At 39.1% G+C, this 26,698-nt stretch overlaps 1 protein-coding gene across 3 annotated transcripts in view; it reads right to left on the bottom strand.

The window, feature by feature from the left end:
- FOCAD (focadhesin) overlaps positions 1 to 26,698 on the bottom strand; it is a 381,367-nt gene that overhangs the window by 1,084 nt on the left and 353,585 nt on the right. For 2 of the 3 annotated variants that reach the window (XM_002708074.5, XM_017340982.3), the window contains 8 exons: positions 22,000 to 22,128; positions 20,122 to 20,237; positions 18,195 to 18,455; positions 16,863 to 16,952; positions 12,451 to 12,628; positions 11,197 to 11,294; positions 3,401 to 3,652; positions 1,286 to 1,361 (listed from right to left, as the gene is read on the bottom strand). In XM_002708074.5, coding sequence (XP_002708120.1) covers positions 1,286 to 1,361; positions 3,401 to 3,652; positions 11,197 to 11,294; positions 12,451 to 12,628; positions 16,863 to 16,952; positions 18,195 to 18,455; positions 20,122 to 20,237; positions 22,000 to 22,128 — 1,200 coding nt within the window. The remainder of the gene's footprint in view (positions 1 to 1,285; positions 1,362 to 3,400; positions 3,653 to 11,196; positions 11,295 to 12,450; positions 12,629 to 16,862; positions 16,953 to 18,194; positions 18,456 to 20,121; positions 20,238 to 21,999; positions 22,129 to 26,698) is intronic. The other variant, XM_017340978.3, reaches the window with a different exon arrangement.

Below are 26,698 nucleotides of genomic sequence, written 5' to 3'. Positions count from 1 at the left end.
GAAACTTGGAGCATCCATGGTATTAGGGACTCACAGCCATTAAGAAATTAATTAAAACTTCCTGGGGCAAATGAACAGAGGAAACCCCAGTAACAAATCTCTAGGGATGAATTAAGTGAAAATACAAGGGAAGTTCGAAAAGTTCAGGGAAAATGGAATTAGATCCCTTGCATGTATGGACTTAAAGTAATTTTTTGCACCAGAATAAACATCTTTTTATTCCATTTTTCCATAAACTTTTTGAAGTTTTCTCAAAATTCTGACCACAGACTTGATTTTCAATGAGGTTCTATGGTTTATCAGAATCATGTTGGGGCACTGTTCGACCATACACATGCCTCCACTCAATTTGGGGGGAGGGAGAAGGATTAGAATCAGTGAATTTCTCTCATTTGGCAAACAATAAGTTATACCATACTTAATGCAAAATATGGCTCATATTATGACTCTAAGCTGGACAAATAACTAATCCCAGAGTAGGCCAACAGGTAACTTTATGGAGCTGAGATTTTTTGGTGGTGTATCTTCAGTAAGCAAATCTGAAGACATAGATGACAAGTAAAAGTTGCATAAGGCCACAAAACCAATGTCCCAATGACTTCTCAGACTTGAGCAAAGGAATCTACATAACTTTTAAAGAAATATTTCTATGCTTGTGGATCTTATAGTCATTGGTTTAACAAAGTCAGTAGAGAAGTACAAGGGACATGAAAGGCAGCTAAATATTTGAAGCATGGGAAATATCTGCTTTCCTTGGCAAAACACAATGCAGCTGTTAAAAATACTTATAAAGCCAGCATAAGAACAGCATTTAATGCTTTAAAAAATAATGTAAAAACTAAAAAGGCAATTTCAAGCTTTCTGTGCAAAATATTTCAAGTGGTTATTATTATAAATAATATGTTAAAATAATGTTCACCTACAAAAGGAGGCAAAAATTTCTCATGGAAAATATCAAAATTGCCTTCGGCCAATTGGACTCTGACTGATTCTTTGCTGCTTTTTTCTTGTCTGAATTCTCCAAATTTTAATTAAAATAATATTTTATGATCGTGATAAACCATTTTAAAACTATTTAAACAAAACTAAATTTAAAGGCCATAGAACTGCTTCTAAATCCATTTTCTTGTTAAAATGTCATATTGATGACAGTTCCTGATTACTTTTTTCACCTAAACCAAGAGAAGCCCTTTCAGAAACCAACATGTACTATAATGCCAAACTGCATCACAGACAACAACGGATGGTTTTTCCTGAGTTGGGTATAAAGCATGGAAGAAATTACCTTTCAAAAGATCGCTGGAGTTTGCTGAGAGGGCTTCTTTGGGGCTTTCCATGATGCTGAACATCCAGTCGATGAACTAGGATGACAAGGAAGAACAGCGTCAGTGAAGAGAACCCCCCTGTTCCCATGGTCTGCGTTCATGAATTAGGATGACAAGGAAGAACAGCGTCAGTGAAGAGAACCCCCCTGTTCCCATGGTGGGCGTTCATGAATATCAGTGCAACAGTCCCTAGGCAATACCTGCCTGGGTTGGGGGAGACAAGATGAATCAAAGATCAAGCACAAAAAATGGTGGAGCTGGGCACAAGTCCCATTTAGTCAAATGATCTGGAAAAGTCAAACTTCCTTCCTTTGCTGAAGATCCCGACCCGGCACAAGTTTCAAGAGTGAGGTCACATGAGCCCAGAGATCCCCAGGGTTAAGAACCTTGACGAAGACTCTTAATGAATTGTAGAGTCAAGATTTGAACCTATGTACGCCCGGCTTTGAAGTCATAGATGTTTTCTTTCTATTCTGCTGCTTCCTACCTGGTTCCATATGCATTTTGGCCCAGTCTCCTAGGCTAGCAGTAAATAGGGAACACATTCATATATAAGCTTTTGTTTCTAAAACAAAACATATTTCTTTAGATGAGAGTAGTTTGTGCCCAAGTGGATATGAAACAGAAATTTTAGATGCAAGAAAAAAATGAATAAAATATTTATTGTGTAGAGCCAACTATATTAACTGTGAATAATTCTTGCAAATGAGGTAGTATTTATGAGTTTGATAGATCTCCCTGGATGCAACCAAATTGTTTTTGAATTAGATACAGGGTAATTTCATAGAAGACCGAATGTTACTAATCTTGATTCAATAAACACACACATACACATTAGTGAAGGTACTAGGCATTTTAACTTCAGACTTGGGAAGCTGGGTTGAAGAAAGAGTAAAATAAAGAGGAAAAGAAAATATTCATAGTTCTCTGCATTAATTAATGTTTTTCCCTTTGTTTTTCTGAATTTTGTTTTATAGTAATCTGCTGGTAACTAAATAAATCAAGCATTACAAATACATAATTGATACAAGATGTCTGTACTAAAGTCCAAAGTGAACATAGTATTCCAGTCCGGAAATAACATGAGAGGAGATGACATTTAAATTTAAAATGGAACATAAAACACAAAATTTGGGGCAACAATACTGATGATTATCAGGCTTAAAGGAAAAAAAAAAGACATTTCAACTGAGACAGTCTGTGCAGTTATAAGTACACAGTTCAGAAATATTTTAAAGATTAATGTTCAGATTTCAATAGTAAGAGAACGTTAGTTTTAAGCTTTCAACTTCATAAAAATCAGTTTGATTAAATGGTATTCAAAAAAGAGTCTCCCAACCAAATATACTAAAGATAGGCCAGAGCCAAATATAGAAAACCCAGTATCTACACATGCTCTGCACAACAGCTAGTAGATAGGGAATTTCAATATTCAAAAACAAAAGGTGTTTGCTCAGTTTGGTTTTCCCTGAGGGCAAGGGTGATATTAGACCTTTTCAAAACTCCTTGTGGCATCTAGCTTAGCTCAGGGACACACAGGTGCCTAGAGCATGTCTGTGAATGAAATGAGCTATGGGGAACCTTAAACGTGCCTACAAGAAGGTAGATGCTTCCCACCCATAATTCTCCTCAGATGAGTTCCCTAACCCACCCATGCACTACTGCTCAGTGCCCTCCCCTACTCATGACCACTCTGTCCAACTTATCACACCATCTTGCCATCTTGAATTTGCCCCTGTCTTCACTGAGATTCAGAAATCTCTGAGATTTACTCGGCCTTTCTTCTCCAGGATCAAAAACATATGGGCTTTCATGAAATGAATGACCGTGTGGGTTCTTCTCTCCACCTCACTCCCGACCACAAGCAGGTTGTTGCTGTTGCTACTGTTTTTCATCAGCAGGTGCCCCGAGCCTAGGCCAGTCTGTCTCAGACTCTGCGGTGGCTGAAGTGTGGAGCTGAGTATGAAAACTTGTGGTGTGATTCACGTTTCACTTAACTCCATCTCAATGCTACAACAGAAGCTGCTGAAGAAAAGAGTAGTCTGTCCTGCCAAGCAGCTGGGTGCCAACCTCACCTTCTGAGTCTGTTCCTTCCATGGCTCTTTCTGCAGCAGAAGAAGCATGCTACTTGGAAGCAGAGTGAGAACCTCCTGCAGAGTAACCTTGTGCATTGGACTCCTGCCAAGGAAGCTTGATGATTGCTCGGCCTGGTCATTCTCCTGATGCCATGGCAACCAACTGGCACTGAGGCCAAGGAGGAGAGGGGCAGCATGGTCTGCCCATGCAACCACTGCAGTTGCAAATATCAGCAACAAGAAGTCCAAAGCCTACAAAGGAAATTGGAATAACATTAGGTCATATGTTTTAACAATGCAAACTAATGTCCTCAAACACTCAGCTCCCATCTTGAGGCGATGTCATCTTTGCATTCACTAAATGGCTTTTCCTGCCCCATTTCTACCCCAGAGAAACTGCGCTGAATAGCAAACTCAGTGTTCAAGATTAATGAAGAGACATTTTAGGACTTTGGAAGGTTTTTGAGGTTCTCTTAAACGCAGATAGAAGATCTAATAGTTATCACCACCAGCCTCACATGGTCCTGATGTATACCCATCTGCAGAGCCAAGTGATTGTGAGACCTAAGTGTGATCCAGTTTCATACAAGTCTGAGCAGAAAAGCAGCTGCCTTCATCACCCCTCTCCTATCCTAAGGCAGACAACAAGGATGCACAGAATTATGTATTGGGACTCAGTATAGGGCTGGTTAAAAAACAAAAACAGAAAACACCTGGGCATATCCCAACAGTCCCAGTCCCTAGGTCTGTGTTTGCAGACAGAGCCTTCAGATTCTCTCTGCAGTGCCACAGATCTGTGCCTTAATGTGTGGATTTGTTTCAGCATGTATCACTGCTGGGCCCTGAAAGTACCCAGAGCCTGGTGACTGTGAGACCCAGGTGTGATCTAGCTTGGTGCCAGTCTGGGTAGTAAATGGGCTTCCTTTATCCCTATTATTTCCCTATTCTTGGATAGACAAGGAAGAGAAAAATATCAGGTCTGTGTCTTGGGACTCAGTGGCAGGCTGGGGAAACCAAGCGTTGGGCAAATCCTAACAGTCCCCATTCCAAGGTCAGTACCTAATGGTGGGGCCCCTGGACCTGTCACAGTGCCAAGTGAATCCTGTAGCCATAGTTGATCAGATCTATATCCCAGCTACCATGATATTTGGCTGGTTGAAGTGGTCTCAAGTTATGAGTCCATCTCCATAGCAGAGAGACCATAACAGTATAGGCTTTGGTCCTACCTTCATCCTGCATTGGCCTCAGCAGGCTCCAGACTCTAGGTATGATCTAGCATTACAGCATTGGTGGCCACAGGACCATGCATCTAGGCCTACCCCGACCCCAAGAAAAGATTTGTGGGGATGAATAACTCCTTTTCTAAACAGTTTACCAGTTTAACAAACACATATACTGCAGATTTTGGGAAAATTGGAGTTTGGGTCATCCTCTAGCACTGAAACAGTGACAAGACTCCACTAACACAACTGTGGCAAACCTCACCTCAGGCTGCTCACTTATGTTAAAATAGCAGAAGTGCCCATGGGCTCACAGAAAATAGGCAGACTTCTTAGAATTTCTGGAAAGATAGTCATAAATGAAGCAGGAATATGGAAACTGTATAAATAAACAATCCTTCAATGTGAAGATGACACCAAATGCTAACAAGCATCAAGAACTCTTTGTAGGGGCCTGTGTTGTGGCACAGAGGGTTAAGCTGCCACCTCTGACACTGGCATCTCATATGGGCACTAGTTCATGTCCTGGCTGCTCCACTTTTGATACAGCTCGCTACCTGTTAATGTGCCTGGAAAAGCAGCATAAGACAGCCCAAGTGTTTGGGCCCCTGCCACCCACATGGGAGACCTGGATAGAGTGCCAGGCTCCTGGCTTTGGCTCAACCCAGTCTCAGCTGCTGTGGATATTTGGAGAGTGAACCAGCAGATAAAAGATCTCCCCACTACCCCTCTCTAACTTTGCTTTTCAAATAAATAAAATAAATATTTTTTAAAAAAACTCTTAGCAAACTATGATATAACCAAATAAAAAATTAAAATAAATAAAGTGCCAGGGATGTAGAAATCAACATTTCTAAATGCTTGGGTGAAGAATTTAAAATAAATGTTTTTAAAAAACTCAATGAATTTAAAGAGAATACAGAGAAAAGTTTGATGCTGTATCAGAGAGAACTTGACAGAGAGATAGAAGTAATTAAAAAAAAAACAACAGAAATCCTTCAAATGAAAAGCATATTTACTGAAATTAAAAATGTGATAGAAGGCATCAACAGCAGAGCTGATCAAACAGATAAAAGAATCAGCAAGCTTCATGACAGGCTACTCAATAATACACAGGTTGAGGAGAAAAATAAAATTAAGAGGCATGAAAAAACTTACAGGAAATTTGGGACAGCGTGAAAACAGTAAATATCTAGGTAACTGGGGCTCAAGAGTAGTGTTAGAATGCCAAAAGGGTAGACAGTGTTTTCAAAGAGGTAATTACAGAACACTTCCCAAACTTACAGAAAGATATAACTATCCAGGGATAGGAAGGTCAGAAGTTACCAATTAGATTCAATCCAAGTTTGTCCCAAGATATATTATGATCAGGCTCTTCAAGGTTAATGATAAAGTGAGGATTCTCAATGCTTTAAGAGAAAAAGTAAAAACAGATAAAAGGGGTCCAAATTTAACTGACTGCAGACTTTTCAGCATCAATCTAACAGGCAAGGAGGGAGTGGCGTAAGATTTTTGCAGTACCAACAGAAAAAAACTGTCAGCCCAGAATATAATACCAAGCAAAGTTAACCTTCAGAATTGAAGGAGCAATAAAAACATTCCAAGGCAAACAAAAGCTGAGAGGATTTATCATCACTAGATCTGTATTATAAGAAATGCTAAGGAGATACCTAAAGAAAGAGATATTACTGACTAAGAATAAAACATTAGAAGGTAAAAAACTAAGAAGTAACATTAGTATACAAATTAAAAATGTTCTAATACAGTGCACATGGTATATAAACCACTACGTCTTTACTAGGACACTAAAAAGCAATAAATAATAATAAATACATTAATGTGTTAACAGACAACACAGAAAGAAAATGGAACATCAAAAGTTCAAATTATGGGGAGAAAAGGAATGCAAGTGTAAAGTTCTTTATTTGTACTTCTTATCTCTTGTTTCCAATCCAATTTTTACAGTCATGTAAAGTTGAAATCAATTTCAAAATAGCTTGTTATAACTAAAATACAGTTTTTAAGTCTCACGGTAATCATAAAGCAAAAAATTGATAACAGACAACAAAAATAATAACCAAGCTATCAAAACACCCTACTAGTGAAAATTACTTAGAGAGAAAATTACTAAGATAGAAAAGAACTATAACAAAACAAAATCTTTAAATCTTATCTACCAATAATTACCTTACATGTAAATGGATGAAACTCACCAATTAAAAGACAAAGAGTAACCAAATGGCTTAAAAAAAAACCCAAAATGAGATCCAACTATATGCTGCTTACAAAAAAATTCATCTTACCTCTACAGATACACGTGAACTGAAAGTGAAAGGATGGAATAGTGCATTCCATGAAAATGAAAAAAAAAAAAAAAAGCCAGCTATAGCCATTATTATATCAGATAAAACTTTAAAATCAAAATCAGTAAGAAGAAACAGATATCATTATATAATGATAAAGAGTTCAATTCAGGAGAAGAAAATAATAAGTATAAATATATGTGCATGCAAGATTGAAACATCCAAATACGGAGGCAAAATATTAATAGACCTAAATGGGATGATAGACTCCAATATAATAATAGTAGACTTTAAGAAGATAAAGACAGAGTTTAAAAAGAAAAAGATACAGGCCAACATCCTTGATGAGCACAGATGCAAAAATCCTCAACAAAACAATAGCCAATTGAATCTGATAGCACATTAAAAAGATTATTGATGCTGATCAACTGGGATTCATGCCAGGGAGGTAAGAATAAAAATAACTAAGAAGATTCCACATAGCAAAGGAATAACAGAAATGAAGAGACAAACAATAGAATGGGAGAAAAAATTTGAAAGATACGTATCTGACACGAAATTAATAATCAGACTAACGAACTCAAACATCCTAGAAGCAAAGAACAAAGAATTCAATTTTTAAAATGGGCAGTAGATTTAGATAGATATTTCTCAAAAGGAGACACACATGGTCAATAGGTACTTGAAGAAAAATGTTCAACATCACTAATCATCAGAGAAATTAGAATCAAAACCACATTAAGGAATCATCTTACTCCAGATAGACTTCTGGTTTATTAAAAAGACAAAAGGTAGTAAGAGCTGGCCAGGATGTGGAGAAGAGGCCACCACTGGTGGTAACGTAAATTAGCACAACCATTGTGGAAAACAGTATAAAGACTTCTCAAAACACTAAAAATAGAACTACCATGTGACCCAGCAATCTCACTGTTGAGTAAACATCCAGAGGAAACCAAATCATTCTGCTGAAGGGACATTTGCACTCCGTGTTTACGGAAGCACTATTCACCATAGCTGAGAAGCTGAAACACTCAAGTGTCCATCCGCTGATGAATGGATAAAGAAAAGGTGATACATATATACAATGAAATACTATTTGGCCATATAAATGATGAAATTTTGTCATTTGCAGGAACATGGGTGTAAGTGGGGTCATTATAGTAAAGGAAATAAACGAAGTACAGAAAGACAAGTACCACGTGATCTCTCACTTGTAAGTACAGTCTAAAAAATTGACCTCATAGAAGTTGAGAATAAAATGATAATTACTGGAGTCTGGTGAGAGTAGGATGGAGGGAGGGTTAATTCATGGGTACTCAGTTACACTTAGATGTAATTAAAAAGTTCTGGTGTCCTGTTGCACAGTGGAGTGGTGACAGATAAACATAATGTACTATATATTTCTCTAACTAAATGAAAGGATTTTTGAATGTTTTCACCATAAGGAAATACTAAATATTTGAGGAGAAAGATATGTTTACTTTGCTTAGACGTTAAACTATACCTATATTGAAAAATCACATGGTGGCCGGCGCCGCGGCTCACTAGGCTAATCCTCCGCCTTGCGGCGCCGGCATACCAGGTTCTAGTCCCGGTCGGGGCGCCGGATTCTGTCCCGGTTGCCCCTCTTCCAGGCCAGCTCTCTGCTGTGGCCAGGGAGTGCAGTGGAGGATGGCCCAAGCCCTTGGGCCCTGCATCCCATGGGAGACCAGCATAAGCACCTGGCTCCTGCCATCGGATCAGCGTGGTGCGCTGGCCGCGGCGGCCATTGAAGGGTGAACCAACGGCAAAAGGAAGACCTTTCTCTCTTTCTCTCTTTCACTGTCCACCCTGCCTGTCAAAACAAAAACAAAAACAAAAACAAAAAACAAAAAACGAAAAATCACATGGTAACCCATAAATACGTACAATCTTTATGTCAGGTAAAATTTAAAAATTTTTAAATACTCCTTATCTTTATGTGTAATCTGTGTTTTTAGATTTTTGTAAAAAAACAGAGAACATTAACAAAAAGTTAGGAAATCAGAAGAAAAAGAGGACAGATCATAAAAACTTTCAAAAGGATCCATTCCTCTGTCTAAAGAATGGACCTTGAGTTTTAACTGCTCATTTCCATGCTAGTTGCTCTCTATTTGGGTTAAGAAGGCCTAAACTTTGTCAAGGAACATTAAAGTTGGTTTTTAAATTGGGACACCATCTGTTAAAATTCCTAATCTCACAAATTAAAAACTCAAAAAGCAACTCTTCAGAAAAACTGGGCATAATTTTAAAGAACATCTCATCACATATAAATTTTATTCCCATAGTAAACAAGACAATCATGAAGCATGCCCACAGGAAAAATTCTACTATTAAAAAAATGCACAGTAGCCAGCCACATCGAGTAAATGAGGGAAGAAGCAAGGGAATAGCTGTCTTCATCTTATATATTAATCTTTGTATTTTTAAACTCGCCCATTATCTGTGGTTCCTACTTTTGGGGAATCCTAGGTCAGATTGCGGGTTTAATGAAATCTCTCTACCGATATGTGCAAACATGTACCTAAGAACTGGTACACACACGTTATTCACAAGCACTTCAGGAACCTCTGCAATCCAGATTTTTTTTTCAACTTTCATTTAATAAATATAAATTTCCAAAATACAACTTTTTGAATTATAGCAGCTTTTCCCCCCATAACCTCCCTCCTACCCACAACCATCCTATCTCCTACTCTCTCTCCCATCCTATTCATCATCTCTTCATCACGATTTATTTTCTTTTTTTTAAATATTCTTTTTTTCTAATTTGACAGAGTTAGACAGTGAGAGAGAGAGACAGAGAGAAAGATCTTCCTTCCGTTGCTTCACCCCGTAAATGGCCGCCATGGCTGAAGCTACGCCGATCCGAAGCCAGGAGCCAGGTACTTCTTCCAGGTCTCCTACGTGGGTGCAGGCACCCAAGCACTTGGGCCATCCTCCACTGCATTCCTGGGCCATAGCAGAGAGCAGGACTGGAAGAGGAGCAATTGGGACTAGAACCCAGAGCCCATATGGGATGCTGGCGTTGCAGGTGGAGGATTAACCAAGTGAGCCACGGTGCCGGTCCCGCGATTCATTTTCAATTATCTTTATATACAGAATATCAATTTAGAATATACTAAGTAAAGATTTCAACAGAGTGCACCCATACAGACACACAAAGTATAGAGTACTGTCTGAGTAGTAGTTTTACCATTAATTCACATAGTGCAATACATTAAGGACAGAGGTCCTACATGGGGAGCAGGTGCACAGTGACTCCTGCTGTTGATTTAACAATTGACACTCTTATTTATGATGTCAGTAATCACCCAAGGCTCTTGCCATGAGCTGCCAAGGCTATGGGAGCCTCTTGAGTTCGCCAACTCCAATCTTATTTAGACAAGGCCATAATCAAAGTGGAAATTCTCTTCTCCCTTCAGAGAAAGATACTGCCTTCTTTGATGGCCTGTTCTTTCTGCTGGGATCTCACTCACAGAGATCTTTCATTTAGGTCATATTTTTTGCCACAGTGCCTTGGCTTTCCAGGCTAGCGAAACTCTCATGGGCTTTTTAGCCAGATCCGAATGCCTTAAAGGCTGATTCTGAGGCCAGAGTGCTGTTTAGGGCATTTGCCATTCTATGAGTCTGCTGTGTATCCTGCCTCCCATGTAGGATCACTCTCCTTTTTAATTCTATCAATTATTATTTGTAGACACTGGTCTTATTTATGTAATCCCTTTGACACTTAATCCTATATTTTTGATCAGTTATGAACTGATCACTTTAACAAGTAAGTTGGCATTGGTACATGCCACTTTGATGAGATTGAATTGGAATCCCCTGGCATGTTTCTAGCTCTACCATTAGGGCTAAGTCCGAGTGAGCATGTGCCAAACTGTACATCTCTTCCCTCTCTTATTCCCACTCTTATATTTAACAGTGATCACACAATCAAGCTATTTTTTTAGACACATGTGGGTCAGAGTAGAGGCCAGAGTCCTGGATTCCCACATTAGGGACCAAACACAGGACCTTGATGTCCCTCTCTTGCTACCATCCTTTGTGTTCTAATTTCTCAAAGAGCAGTCCCTCCAGGAGCAGTAAGAACAGTTGATCCTTTATGGCATTAAAGAATCCTTACCTGTGCTTCTCAAAATCAGAAGGAAAGAGAAAAAGAAAAGCTGGAAAAAGCAACATGTTCCTCTATGGAAAAGTAAATACAAGTTCTACATTTTAAGGAATTACTTTTATACTGTCTTTTAGACTGTACCTCATCAAGAGCCACATTCTGAACAGATGTTGACTGGTAAGCAACATTTCTGATATAACCCATCAGTTCCAAAAGCCACTCCATTCTCTTCAACACACCTGAGAAGAAAAAGATATTTTTCTTAGTAGACCATAGTTTTCCTTGGAAATGTAAAACTGAGAAGTAATCACCAGAACAACTAACCTGATGAGGATACCATTAAATAATTTTTAAGTCCTCTTGGAATACCTGAGGCTTGTGACTGCCCCAACACTTTTCATATCAGCTAACTGTATTTTTTATCTTTATTGTCAAAACCTAATTTATTCTTCAAACCTCCCTGCCTGCAAGTGACAAAATGCTTTTACTGGAATTTTTCTTAACATTAAACACACCGGGAGAAATCTGGCATGCCAAGTAGCCAGGAATGTTAAATCTTGGGTAATTAGTTGTTTTTACAGTCCTCCTTTACTTAAGTATTCCCAATTTATGCCAGAATCACAGAGGAAACCTAACACAAAAATACAAAAAGAGAAATAAAAACCAGCCATTGTAGGGTAACTGGAGAATAAGCATCAGCATAAATATTGATTTCTTCTTTTTTTTAATTGTTTAAAAATGAGAATTCCCATCACTGTAACTACTACTTAGGAATGTTTATCCAAAATTTAGTGAATAAGAGGAAAATGGAAATTACACTTGAGAGCTGGTTAGCTAGAACTAAAGGTAATATCAAACTTATTTTAGTTTATTACATGCATCTTCATGCTTAATTGTAAATGCCTTGTAGATTTCTTCCTGGTATACTTTTGGTTTAAAGTAAAAAATTCAGTTTCTCATCACAGGTTATTTTCAATGTAAGTGCAGCTAGAGTTCAGTATTATCCCCCCTGAGAAGTTCTTCTGTAGTGTTCAGTGACTACTCAAAAGCCATTTTCACAAAGTCACCTAACAGAATCTATAGATCTCTTGGGTATTTGGGAAATTGAAGTTCAACAGGCAGAAACAACCTGGTACACTAGTTTGTACCCCTGAAGGTCCAGTGGGCCAAATTAAAAATAAAATAAACCCTCAAAAAAATCTATTCCCTTCTCTAAAATATAGATATTGTGAGCTACAACTACTCATTTCCATCCAAGATACTTAGGGTAAGAAGGCTTACCCTGTGTATCAAGAAGCACGAAGTGAGTTTTTGTTTGAGAAAACAAATACAGCCTAAGAGGGACAGCACGCAGATCTATTTCCATTCTGGGAGTTCACCCCAGCCTGGCCTCACCTGTGTTAGCATGGCTCACTATCCGTGCCTGGTATAAGCCCTGCAGAATCATCCAGGCCAGCGTTTCTTTCTCATGGTGCTGCACAGCAACACTGATGATATCAGTCAAGCTCATCAAGGGGAATCGTCCTTGAGAGACTAAGTACAGTTTGACAAAGGCACTCTTTTCTATGTTGCTCTGGAAAAAAGTAAATTATTCAGTTGCTATTAAATTAACTGAAGTAGCTATGGAACCTTAGGGCAGAGGCAAAACAGAAAGGATGAGCTTGTGCTATTATTCTAAATGCTAAGCTGTCCAGTTCCAGCAGCATCTGACCTACCTGCCAGTGTGCTATATTAAAATGTACATACAATAGCAGGTTATAATGTCACCTCTTGTCTCTTCATAAAAACTGTAACTGTGTTCAGAGATTAGTAAGTAATGGTATTTAGTAAGTACATACAAATAATAGTGAAATAACTAGTACATATGGTACTTATCATATGCCAGCAACCATTTTAAGTCCTTAACATGTATTAATTCAGTTGCTTTCAAAATATGGTACTTACACATCTCGGGGATCTCCAGGCCTTTCAGAGATTCTGTGAGGTCAAAACTCTTCTTATAATGGCACCAAACTATTCTAGTATAAAAACTATTCTAATATGAAAAATTTGTATTTTTCACTGTCATATGTAATTTTTTAAAGGCTATTCCACTTAAAGTATCTTTGTAAACAATAAAAATTACTAATTTCATTAGCCCTTGGCCCTTGAGTATACATTTTTTTTTTTTTTTTGACAGGCAGAGTGGACAGTGAGAGAGAGAGACAGAGAGAAAGGTCTTCCTTTGCCGTTGGTTCACCCTCCAATGGCCACCGCGGCCGGCACGCTGCAGTCAGCGCACCGCGCTGACCCGATGGCAGGAGCCAGGTACTTATCCTGGTCTCCCATGGGGTGCAGGGCCCAAGCACTTGGACCATCCTCCACTGCACTCCCTGGCCACAGCAGAGAGCTGGCCTGGAAGAGGGGCAACAGGGACAGAATCAGGCGCCCCGACCGGGACTAGAACCTGGTGTGCCGGCGCCGCTAGGCGGAGGATTAGCCTAGTGAGCCGCGGCGCCGGCCGAGTATACATCTTTTTAATAGGATGTGTGACATACCAGGAAATACACAAAAGGGACTTGCATCACACACCCAGGTGTAAAGGTTGTTTTGTCTCAAGGAAAAATACTGTAAGACTGAAATAGCAACTCTTTTCATGGAACACAATTTACTTGAAAGAATATCTGATGTGCAAACTATGGTTATTCAAACTGGATATTTGACAGATTATTTTCTTAAAATTGAAGGATGCAATCCTGCTACTTTAGAGAAAATACAATACAGTATTTTTGGCCAATGATAAAATCTGAGCCTCCAGGTAAAAATCTGATTCTTGGAAAATGTATTATCTTCTCCTATGAGCTTGGTAGCTTCCTAATATGTAGAAGGCTTTTCTAATCAGATTGATGGTTATATTGATAAATATGATGGTTTGATATTATATAATGAAATGTATCAACATTTGGAGGAGCTCCAAAATTCAGTGATCTAATACTTTCCAAATGACCAACATATGACATTACAAAATTATGCCTGGGTAAAAGACCCAAAGTGCATGACAGATCAATGTTTCTGACATAACAGAGTATGTGAAATTCACTGACACAGTGGAACTAACAGTTTTTGAGGTTTAGTGTAATATCAAAGAAGAATATACATAATTATCTGAGGAGACAATATGCCTTTACCCTTTCCAACTACATGTCTGCGTTAAGGCAAGAATCTCTGCACTTAGTTCATAAAAACATCACAACAGATTGAAAGTAGGAGTAGCCATGAAAATCCAGCTGTTATCAATTAAGACATATATTGGAGAGATTTCCAAACATGCTAAACAATGCCACTTTCACTGCTAATTTGTTTGTGTTTTGGAAATTTTTTTTTACAATTTATATTAAGATGTAATGCATTTTTATTATTACTTTGAAGCAAATATTTAAAAATTTTCCTGGCTTGAATTTCTAACAAGGTAAATATCAAAAATATATCATCCATATTAATAAAAGCACCCTCTCAATAATTTTTAAGAAATTAAAAGAGATCAAAACATTTGAGAACTGCTATACTAACCATTTACTTTGCACACCAACCCTCTGCAGTAGATTACTATTGTTATCTTCCCTTATTTACAGATGAAGAAACTGAAGCATAGAAGTAAGGTAACTTTAAATAATTTTCAACAACTAAATTACATGCTTTATTTCCAACTATACTACATGAATACTAAAATAAGATATAACTAGTTATAGGACTGTAATAATTATGGTAATAAATAATTACTAAGTCCTCACCTAGGGCCAGGCACAATGTCCAGTATTTAGCATGAATCAAATCATTTAATTCTTGAAACAACCTTAAGAATAGGTGCTACTACCTTTCTTATACAAATGGGAAAACTGAGGCAGAGACCGGCCATGAAACTTAACCAGAGTCACATGGATAGTAAATTATAAAGTGAGATTTCAAATAACAGCAATGAGGCTCCAGAGTTCACCCTCTTAAACTGTTCCTTACACAGCTTCTCCCTGCTTAAAACAAGTAAAACAATCAAAATGCTGCTATTCCACATATTCTATACAGTAATTCACAAATCATAAGATGTACTAGAATCAAGGGCAATGTTGTGATACAGTGGGTTAAGCTGCCACTGTGACAGTGGCATCCCACATCAGAATGCTGGTTTGAGTCCTGACTGCAGTACTTCTAACTCAGTTCCTTGCTAATGTGCCTAGGAAAGCAGTGGAAGATGGTGCAAGTACTTGGGCCCCTGTCACCCACATAGGAGCCCCAGATGGAGTTGCTGCCTCCTGGCTACAACTTGGCCCAGCACTGACTGTTGCAACAATTTGGAGAGTGAACAAGTGGATGGAAGAGGTTGGCGCCACAGCTCACTAGGCTAATCCTCCGCCTTGCGGCGCTGGCACACCAGGTTCTCGTCCCAGTCGGGGCACCGGATTCTGTCCCGGTTGCCCCTCTTCCAGGCCAGCTCTCTCCTGTGGCCAGGGAGTGCAGTGGAGGATGGCCCAGGTGCTTGGGCCCTGCACCCCATGGGAGACCAGGATAAGCACCTGGCTCCTGCCATCGGATCAGCGTGGTACACCGGCCGCAGCGTGCCGGCCGCGGCGGCCATTAGAGGGTGAACCAATGGCAAAGGAAGACCTTTCTCTCTGTCTCTCTCTCTCACTGTCCACTCTTCCTGTCAAAAAAAAATTTAAAAAAATAAAAAAAAAAACAAGTGGATGGAAGATCTCTTTATCTCTGTGACTCTGCCCTTCAAATAAATAAAATAAATCTTAAAAAAAAAAAAATTAAGAGAGATCCACCAGAATCGCCTGGAGAGACTGCCAAAACACAAGACTCCCGAGCTGCTGATTCAGTAGGCCTCAAGTGGAGAATTCACATTTCTCTCTTTTTTTCCTTTTTAAAAGATTTACTTATTTATTTGAAAGGCAGTGTTAGAGATAGAGAGAGAGAGGGAGATCTCCCACCCGCTGGTTTACTCCCCAATGGCGACAATGGCTGGGTCCAAAGTCAGGAACCAGGAGCTTTTCCTGGGGGTACCACATGGGTGTAGGGTCCCAAATACTTAGGGGCCATCTTCTGTTGCTTTTCCCAGGCATATTAGCAGGGAGCTGGATCAAAAGTAGAGCAGCCAGGACATGGACCGGAGGCCATATGCGATGCCGGTGCTGCAGGTGGCAGTTTTACCCACTAAGCCACGACTCTGTCCCTGAGGATTCACATTTCTAACCAGTCCCCAGATGATGCTGATGCTACTGGTCCAGAAATCACACTCTTGAGCGTACAGTTATAGTGATTCAGAAACTGAAGTATCCAGCTGAATAGACAAACCTGCCATAAAGTGAAATAAATGACCAGATGTCCGCCAGATATAGGGGAGCTCACAGTTGTCTAGACCTGTGGTACTGGCTGACATGCAAGGTTACCATTCAAATAAGAACATCAATTAAACACCAAAACATTATTCATTCTTTATCTGCAACTCAAACTTAACAAACCATCTTGTATTTTATTTGTTAAATCTGGCAACTTCACTGATATGCTACATTTTGCTCATTCATCATTTGGGTGGAAGAATAGAAGTTACTTATAAATTATCCCATGCCAATCTCCTTTATACATTCCAAAAAGATGGTATCAGGTGAAGGAAAACAAATGAGAGAACGAACTAGTTGTTTATGGCTTCCACGTACCAGAAAGTTCTTTGGTCATAATATTCCCATTCTTATGGCTACTATATTGCAGAAGCTGCTCTTTAATTGTAATTTCTGCCTCAATAATGAAAAAATATAGTGATACGTTATTACCTTAGTGATCTTGGAAACCCGACTGGCTTCATCATCTGTCATTTCTGAGAGGCATTTTGCTATGCTGATATACAGTTCTAGATCAACTCGCTGATAAAGAAAAATCCCAAATATGTCAAATATACTATATTAGCAAGTCCATTCTTAATGTTCTGACAAATTAATAGATTTGGTTATCCCCAAGAAAGCAGCTAATGACATTTTAATTTTAATCAAACCAAAATATATGGGTAATTTTCATGACTTTTAGAGCCATTAAGCCTTTGACTATAATGTATGTTAACAACAATTACCTCAAAGCAATTTTAAATAAATAAAAAAAAGGAATAAAACAAAAAAAGAACAAGAGTTTTGGAGTTCTATACTCATCTAATTGTTTTAATTTCAATTTTTTGGTAAATTTTAATCTAAATCATACTGCTTTTGTGAAAATTTCTATTTAGTGACAAAACAACGTTCTGGATGTTAAATAATCAGAAAGCACATTAAATGTTTAAAAATAAAAATTTCTGGGGCTGGCATTGTGGCACAGCTGCCACCTATGACCCCAGCATTCCATATGAGTACTGTTTTGAGTTCCAGCTGCTCCACTATCAATCCAGCTGCCTGCTAATGCACCTGGGAAAGTAGCAGAGGATGGCCCAAGTAGTTGAGCCTCTGCCACCCATGTGGGAGACCCAGATGGAGTTCCAGGCTCCTGGCTTTAGCCTGGCCCAGCCTCAGCTGTTATGGCTGTGTGGGAGTAAACCAGCAGATCTTTCTCTGTTTCTCCCTCTCTCTATAATTCTTTCAAATAAATAAGTCTCTAAAAAATAAATAAATAAAAAATTCTGAAGTAAAAAAAAAAAACTTCCCTGATAATTTATATATTTGTTTGGCTATACATACATTTTTATCCTTATCAGAATTCCACCATTTCAAATGGATTTTTAATTTCCTACATTTCAGAGGTCCATTGGAGAGAAAGGGCAATAATAAAGTCACTTTATACAAATAGTATATTAAACAATATGCCATGGATTCTTTAAGTATAACAATGTAAGGATTTTTGAGCTTGCTCATCTTCTATAGGCATTTGGTAAAACGTCCTAATAGGAAATTTCTCGGCACAGCACTGGTTACCCTGCTTTACAGTTTGCTCAAAACTTTAGATCTAAATATTCAACCTCAATTTAGATCTTGGAAGCAAACACACCTCGTGAAGAATGTGGTTATTTCTTGCGAGCCTTCCCACCCACATTCTTAAAACATACACCTTCCCACTTTGCCAAAAATGCTTTAAAAAAATCCCAAACATAAATTGTCAGGAATGTAAATATTTTTGTTCTTTACCCGAATCTTATTTGGCAGAAGGTCAAAAATTTTCCCAGTAGCTTCGCAGAGCACAGTCCAGAGGTGGTGGGCAGGGCTGGGTATTTTCATGGTCTGGCTGAGACCCTGTAAGGCACTGAGGCATAACTCAGGATTGCAAGGTGGGGAAACAGCTTTAAAAGCTGCCACCATTAAATTTTCAACAAAACCCAGGATCTGCTCATCAGAGACATGCTTTATCCAGAGAGGGCTAGAGAGCAGGAGGTATTTCTTGATATTCAGCTGGAAAATAAAACAGAAGAGGTCAGATGTAAACAGAAGTAAAGCCTGGGTTTGCAAGGCTCAAAGCCTCTAGGTCATGTCTATGTTTGAGGGTACACTGAGTAATAAAAAGTCCAGGTGTCTTCTTTCCCCCTCATCTTCTCACAGCTTCACGGTTCAGTAGACCACCAGTGCACACAATTTTGAGAATTGCAGTTCCCGTATTTGTGGTATCTGCCGATCTATCTGTGAACTCCTCATCCTTAACCTTAGATCTGTGATGGGAATAAAACACTACTTCTGAAAGCAAATGACAGTTGCTCCTCAGTTTTGAAAGGCTGCATTCTCTAGAAAGAAACTTGCTAGAGACTCATCTGTTGCAAATCAGTTAAACAGTATCTGATATTAATTTCTTCTTCTAGGGAAAAATAAGGAAGTAATAAGGAGAACTGGTACGCGGGGACCAATTCTTAGCAAAGCAGAACCACCAGCTGAGCACGTGCCACTGATCAAATGATCTTAGAGTTCACAGGAGACAAGAAAGGGCACAGTCAGCATCAGCTTTGCTGTGTAACATAAATGTTAAGAAAGAAGTGTAGTGCTAAAGGAACAGCAAGCCTAAACGATGTTGTTTAAGAAGTAAAGTCTGACAAATCTGAGTGTTAACAGGTCCCAAGTACATAACAAGAGCCCAGTAAGTGGCAGCTGAATGAGTGCCACTTGGAGTAGACAGGTGGGGATAGTGGTAAAGGCTGGCAGAAAAGATACTGACATCATTAACAAGTACCTCCAAATGAAGAGAACTGGGAGAAGTAGGAAAGTGTCAAAAACAAACAAACAAACAAGAACAGAGCAGAGTAGGACCTAAAGTCAAGACACTGAGGAAATAAGAGGACTGCACTATCCTCAAGCATTGAGGCCTCCAAGAGCAGAAAACAAATAGGCCAAATCATGGAACTAGTTCAGATGAAGATTGTTTAACTTATAATCAACTGATAAACCTCTAAGGAATCATGGAATGTGTTCTCCTGTCTTAGCTTGAAATGTACTCAAAAAAACCTTTACTAGCTTCATATCTTTAAACACTCTTCTTTTCTTCTCTAACCTTGGTTTTACATGGAAGGTGCTGGCCCCTCCTTCAATGGATCTCTTCTTCAGCATGGAGCTCAAGTTGAACACCTAGGGAAATGTTCCACTCTCTTCCCCTATATCCACTTGTGCCTGTGACTTGATACCTAGCCAAATCCTGCTGAGCATTCAAGGCTCATCTATTACTGCCTCCTCTGGGAAAGGGACGAGTAATATGTGGATGACTCCAGTACATGTGGACTGGCGTTTCTCTTAACACCTACTGCAATGATGATCTGTACTATATAATTAAATAAACCTAGGTTTGAACAACTCCACAACTTTCTAGTTGTATCATCTTGAGAAAGGTACTTTAATACCTCTGATCATCATTTTCCCATTTTTGTAATAAAGGGTAGCTGCATCATGAATGGTGATGGCTATGCTGAGATTCTGTACACATAATTTTCCAATCTGCTGCCCAGCTAGTATCAAGCCCTCAGTTTTCGTAAAATTCTACTTGTGCATTCTTTGCTTTTAGGACACACGCTGAAATGAGTGTAAATATCCCCCAAAGGAAACAAATCTTTGTTGCCCAACACCCTTAATTGTCACATACACTCAGGCCATGGATCAGTGGTGGCATCACCCACAAGCCCAACAGTGCAGCTGCATTCTGGGATGACTGTGCCTGGGTTACCATGATTTCAAGGCACAGTTGCTGTATTTCTTCACCTGAAAAAGAAGAAAGAAAAAAGAACCTCTGTAATGTATCTGTTTCTCTGATTCATTTTCAGGCTTTAAAGTCTCAAATCAAAGCATGTGCTTGTGGAACTTTTGCAGGAAGTAGAACTTCAGTAAACTAAGAGACTTGTTAGCTATTATACTGAGTGCAAAGGTGTCACAGTCCCAAGTCTTGCCACCAGCAAGGGCCTTGATGAGATTAAAATATTCTCTTATGATATCCAGAGAAACCTAAACACTCAAATACTATTTAAAATTTCAGAAAATTCTAGCTAAAAAACCTCTTAGTCTCTGTTTTTCATTGCTTTCCACCTAATACTGAGCACACAGGGAAATCTATCTGAATCTGGAGTAGTTTAGAGATGAAGTCACCTTCTCTAGTGACTGAATCTCTTTAGTAGTCTAATTCCAACCAGTCAACTTATTTTCCCAACCAGACCATTTCTTCTAAGGATTTAAGTAAAACATAAACATGTTCAATATATCACGTAAAAGCAGAGGAGAGGTATAGGAACATATTTTTCAAATAAAATCTCTAGATGCCCTTATGGTTATAGCTAAGCTTTGCACAGGGAATAAGTTCAAATGAAAGCATTTCAGCAAAAAATTGTGTATAGTCAAAATAATTTTTAATTGTCTCTTAAACTAAACATAAATGACTGTACCCAGGCCATTTTGTACATACGTAAATAAGCACTCTACTGCAGGAGCCAAAGCACTGATGATTATACAGACACAATTTTACAACACTGTTCAAATTGTGTGCTCTCTCTCTCCACCTCCCTCCCTCCTCTGCCTTCTCTTTTTGGATTTGGAGTGGGGAGCAAGTACATAAAATTCCATTTGCATGTGATAACTCCATTCTGTATATGAGAAGCTGCTGTGGTTGAACTAGATAAAAGTATTGAGGCATAAATTTTCTCTGCCTATACGTAAGAGACAGAATAATGGCTCCCAATGATGCCCACATCCCAAAACCTGGAACCTGTGAATGTATTACCCTTCTTTGCAGATGTGATTAAGTTTAAGGATTTTGAGGTGAGGAAAGTATATTGGATTATTTAAGCATGCTCATTAATTACATGAGTCCTTAAATGTAGAAAACCTTCCATGGATGCAGAGAACCAGAAAGTTCATAGTATAAGAAGGTGTCAGACCTTCCTTGTTTACTTTGAAGATGGAAGAAGTGGGCCCAGTAGTCAAAGAGTAGGCATGGCCTCTCAAAGATGGATAAGAGAAGGGAATGAATTCTCTCCTAGAGCCTTTAGAAAGTAATTCTGCTCTGCTGATACCTTGACCTTAGTCTGTTAAGAAGCGTGTTGGACTTTGACCTATACAAGTATAAAATTCGTGTTGCTTCAAGCTACTACATCTACCATAATCTGTTAGAGCAGTGATAGAAATGTATTATAGTATCCCATAAGGCACTTCGTTGAAATTTAGGGTTCTGGAGGTACAGTTTGAGAACCACCAGACCAGGCTTTATGAGACCTGTACCACACACACAACAATATGCACACTTCAGTCAGGTACTGCTTTTGAAGAGTATATGTTGGCCTGTATTTGTAGACCTCTTCACAACCTTGGTTGTGGGGAAAGCACTCAGTGGAAGTAATCCAGCCACTCCACCCAGATGACAAACTTCAAGATCCCAAAAATCTCTCTAGTTGTGACACAAAATCTTTTTTTTTTTTTTTCATTTCAGATCAACTTCTAAAAGCAAAGTGTAAAGACCTGAAAACCTGATATTTACCAAAGTTTAGCCTCATAAGTGGAGAGAGGAGTGCAGCCCAGTTCACAGGAGGATATTGGTAGCTTTCTCCAACAGCTGCTATGGGTTTCATCACCACTTTGAGAAAGGGAGGAGGCACAGATTCTGGACCTGCCAGAGAAAGGAAAAAATAATAAAAATCTTCATAGTATCATAGAAGTGGAAAATGTCAAATTTCATTCTTTTTTTCTAGTTCCAAAAGATTTGTTATCATATCTTCAAATGTGGTAAACCCTTCAATTTTGTGCTGTTAAATCTCAGCCTCATTTGCTGCAAAACCTTGGTCCTTCTATTCTCTGTCTTATTTGTCTCTAATCTTTTCCTGTTACCTGGATACACATATTCCATGTTGTTCCACAGTTGTCTTTCACCCACAGATGCTAACAAAGGGGAAGCAGACATGGGGCCAAAGTCAGCAGAGGGAAAATCAGCAGCTGAAAGGAGAAGCACAGGAAAAAGGAGAAGCAAAACCAGAACAGGGAGGAAACCCACAGATGCTAACAAAGGGGAAGCAGACATGTGGCCAAAGTCAGCAGAGGGAAAATCAGCAGCTGAAAGGAGAAGCACAGGAAAAAGGAGAAGCAAAACCAGCAGAACAGGGAGGGAATCCACAGATGCTGACAAAGGGGAAGCAGACATGGGACCAAAGTCAGCAGAGGGAAAATCAGCAGCTGAAAGGAGAAGCACAGGAAAAGGGAGAAGCAAAACCAGCAGAACAGGGAGGGAATCCACAGATGCTGACAAAGGGGAAGCAGACATGGGACCAAAGTCAGCAGAGGGAAAATCAGCAGCTGAAAGGAGAAGCACAGGAAAAAGGAGAAGCAAAACCAGCAGAACAGGGATGGAATCCACAGATGCTAACAAAGGGGAAGCAGACATGGGGCCAAAGTCAGCAGAGGGAAAATCAGCAGCCAAAAGGAGAAGCACAGGAAAAGGGAGAAGCAAAACCAGCAGAACAGGGAGGGAATCCACAGATGCTGACAAAGGGGAAGCAGACATGTGGCCAAAGTCAGCAGAGGGAAAATCAGCAGCCGAAAGGAGAAGCACAGGAAAAGGGAGAAGCAAAACCAGCAGAACAGGGAGGGAACCCACAGATGCTAACAAAGGGGAAGCAGACATGGGGCAAAGTCAGCAGAGGGAAAATCAGCAGCTGAAAGGAGAAGCACAGGAAAAAGGAAAAGCAAAACCAGAACAGGGAGGGAACCCACAGATGCTAACAAAGAGGAAGCAGACATGGGGGCAAAGTCAGCAGAGGGAAAATCAGCAGCCGAAAGGAGAAGCACAGGAAAAAGAAGCAGAGGCAAAACCAGTAGAAAAGGGATGGAAGCTATAAAAAGTGCTATAAAGGGGGAAGAAGCAGTGAGGCAGAGTAGGCAGAAGAAAACCAGCAGCAGAGAGAATCATAAAAAACAGTAGAGGAAAACCAGAAAAAAAGGGAGGAAAAGGAGAAGCATAGGAAAATGGAGGAGCAAAAGCAAAACCAGCTTAAAGGGATGGAACAAACAGATGCTAAAAAGCAGAAATGGGGGCAGAGCCTGCAGAAGGAAAAGCAGCAGCAGAAAGTAAACGCATAGCAAAAAGGAGAAATAGCAGAAAAAGGTGAAGCAGAGGCAAAGTCAGCAGAAAAAGGAGCAGGATCAGCAGATGCTAAAAATAGGAATCAGAGGTGGAGGCAGCAAAAGTCAGCACAGAACAGAAGGAAGCTTCCTCTACATACACGGGGAAAGCAGTGAGTAGAACCTGAAAGAAAGCAGAAGCCGAGGCTAAATCAAGGGAAATCACAGGGAAAGCAGAGTGTATCTTTCCCGGTTTTTTGACTTGTGGCATTTAAGGAAATCACTGTGAAACATGAGCTGATTACAAGCCAAAGGAGAGAGCCATCAGGGACCACACATAACAAAGCATACAGGCTTTAAAATACAGATTTTAAAAGTCACTAGACACATAAACAACTACAGCCCACAGCCAGAAACAGAAACAAGTACTGCTCAAGAGGGAAGAACTGATATTCCAAGTTAATATTCAAAATGTTGTTTTCAAAGTTCTGGAGATGGTTCATGGTGAAAGTTGTACAGCCATGTTAATATACTAATGTCAAAATGTTGCACACTAAAAATGGTTAAACTGATACATTTCCATGGATATTTTATATAAATTTTTTTAAAAATTCTTGGAATAAAGTTGGATTTTTACACCTTGAAAAAAGTTCAGTTTCAACAGCAAAAATATGGAATATGAAAAGAAATAAGAGGGGCCGGTGCTGTGGTGCAGCAGGTTAAAGCCCTGGCCTGAAGCGCTGGCATTCCATATGGGCGCTGGTTCTAGTCCCAGCTGCTCCTCTTCTGATCCAGCTCTCTGCTATGGCCTGGGATAGCAGCAGAAGATGGACCAAGTCCTTGGACTTCTGCACTGATGTGTGAGACCCTGAAGAAGCTCCTGGCTCCTGGCTTTGGATCGGCGCAGCTCCAGCAGTTGTGGCCATCTAGGGAGTGAACCAGTGGATGGAAGACCCCTCTCTCTTTTTCACATTTCTCTGTAATTCTTTCAAATAAATAAAATAAATCTTTTTTTTAAAAAAAAGATAAGCTCCTTTGGCAAAAAGAAGAAAAGAAACATGAATGTTTGGTCTATTTACAGAAGAAAGAAATAAATAGAAATTATCCTTCAGGAAGCACAGACACGGACTTACTAGCCAAAGACTTGAAAGCAATTGTCTTAAATATGCTCAAATAGGTAGAGGAAACCTTAGAAAAATAACTAAATAAAGGGAATGACACATGAATGAATAGAAAATATCACTAAAAAGATTTTTCAAAGGAATCAAACAGAAATTTTGAAACTAACAAAATATGGTAATTTTAAGGAAAAACTCAGTAGAGGATTTCACTAGCAGAACTGAGAAGGCAAAAAAAAAAAAAAAAAAAAAAGAAAGAAAGAGAGAATCACATAAAAATAGGGCAATTGATTCTGGCCTCAGAATCAACCCTTGGGCACCTTGGGCATTCGGAACTGGCTAAAAGGCCCATGAGAGTCTCACAGGCATGGAAGGCCATGACACGGTGGCAAAAACAACCTAAATGAAAGATCTTGGTGGACAAGACCCCAGTGGAAGGAATAGGCCATCAAGGAGGGAGGCGCCTTTCTCTGAAGGGAGGAAGGAACCTCCACTGTGATATGGCCTTGACTAAACAAGTTCAGAGTTGGTGAACTCAAGGGCTTCCATAGCCTAGACAGCCCATGGCAAGAGCCTCGGGTGATTGCTGACATCATAAATAAGAGTGCCAATTGTTAAATCAACAACAGGAATCACTGGGCGCATGCTCCCCAAGTAGGATCTCTGTACTTAATGTTTTTTACTATGAGAGTTAATGATAACACTACTAGTCCAGCAGTACTCTAGATCTTGTGCGGTTGTGTGAGTGCAGCCTGTTGAAATCCTTGCTTAGTGTATACTAAGTTGATCTTCTGTATATAAAGATAATTGAAAATGAAACTCGATGAAGGGTGGGATGGGAGAGGGAGTGGGGGGGGGAGGGCCGCGGGAGGGAAGGAGGTTGTGGGGGGGAAGCCACAATAATACAAAAGTTGCACTTTGTAAATTCACATTTATTAATTAAAATAAAATAAAATAAAATAAAATAATAGGGCAATTGACATTATTTCACCTAAGGAGTAGAAATTAAAAAAAGGGAAAATACTGAATGGCACCTAAGGATACCATCAAGTGTATCAACATTTGGATGATGTGAATTTCAGGAGAGGACAGCGAGAAAAGCAGAAGGAATATCTGAAAAAATAAAAGCAAAAAATATTTCCCAAATTTGATGATAAGACACAGATCTGATCATTCAAGACACTCAGCAAAATAAAAGAAAGAATAATGAACAGAGATTCACAAAACACACTGGAGTCAAATTTTCAAAAGACACATAGAATTTTGAAAGCAACAAAGATAATCTTTTTTTTAATTATTCAGGAATATTTGACATTGTTTTTAATCTTTTTAAGAAATGATTTCGTATTACTCCTTTTATTTACTTATTTTTTCGGTTTCACTGCTTAAAAACATTTTATTTAAGGTATATAAGTTTCATCTCTTTTATATATACAGGTTTAGAAACAGTGATACTTCCACTCTACCCTCTCTCCCCACCCATGATCCTACCCTTTTTCCTCTTCCCTTTCCTATTCCCACGGTTAATTTTTACAAAGATTTATTTTCAGTTATATTGATAAGATTAACCCTACACTAAATAAAGAGTTCGGCAAATAGTATGAAGAAAAACAAAACAAAACACTTTTTCTCAATATAGAGACAAGACTATAATAATCATCGAATCTCAAAATGTCAATTTAATTCCAATACACTACATTTTAGGTACTCAGTTACCACAGATCAGGGAAAACATATGATATCTGTATTTTTGAGACTGGCTTATTTCACTAAGTATAATGGTTTCCAGTTGCATCCATTTTGTTGTAACAGACAGGATTTCATTTTTAACAGCTGAGTAATACTCCATAGTATTTATATACCATAATTTCTTTATCCAGTCAACAGTTGATAGACATATGGACTGGTTTCATATCTTAGCTATTGTGAATTGTGCTGCAATGAACATAGGGGTACATATAACTCTTCCATATGCTGATTTCATTTTGTTTGGATAAATTCTCAGGA

This window comes from Oryctolagus cuniculus, chromosome 1 (genome assembly GCF_964237555.1).
Source record: "Oryctolagus cuniculus chromosome 1, mOryCun1.1, whole genome shotgun sequence".
Lineage (NCBI taxonomy): Eukaryota > Metazoa > Chordata > Mammalia > Lagomorpha > Leporidae > Oryctolagus > Oryctolagus cuniculus.
The sequence above is the reverse complement of the archived record's forward strand: the minus strand, read 5'-3'. Positions and strand labels throughout refer to the sequence as shown.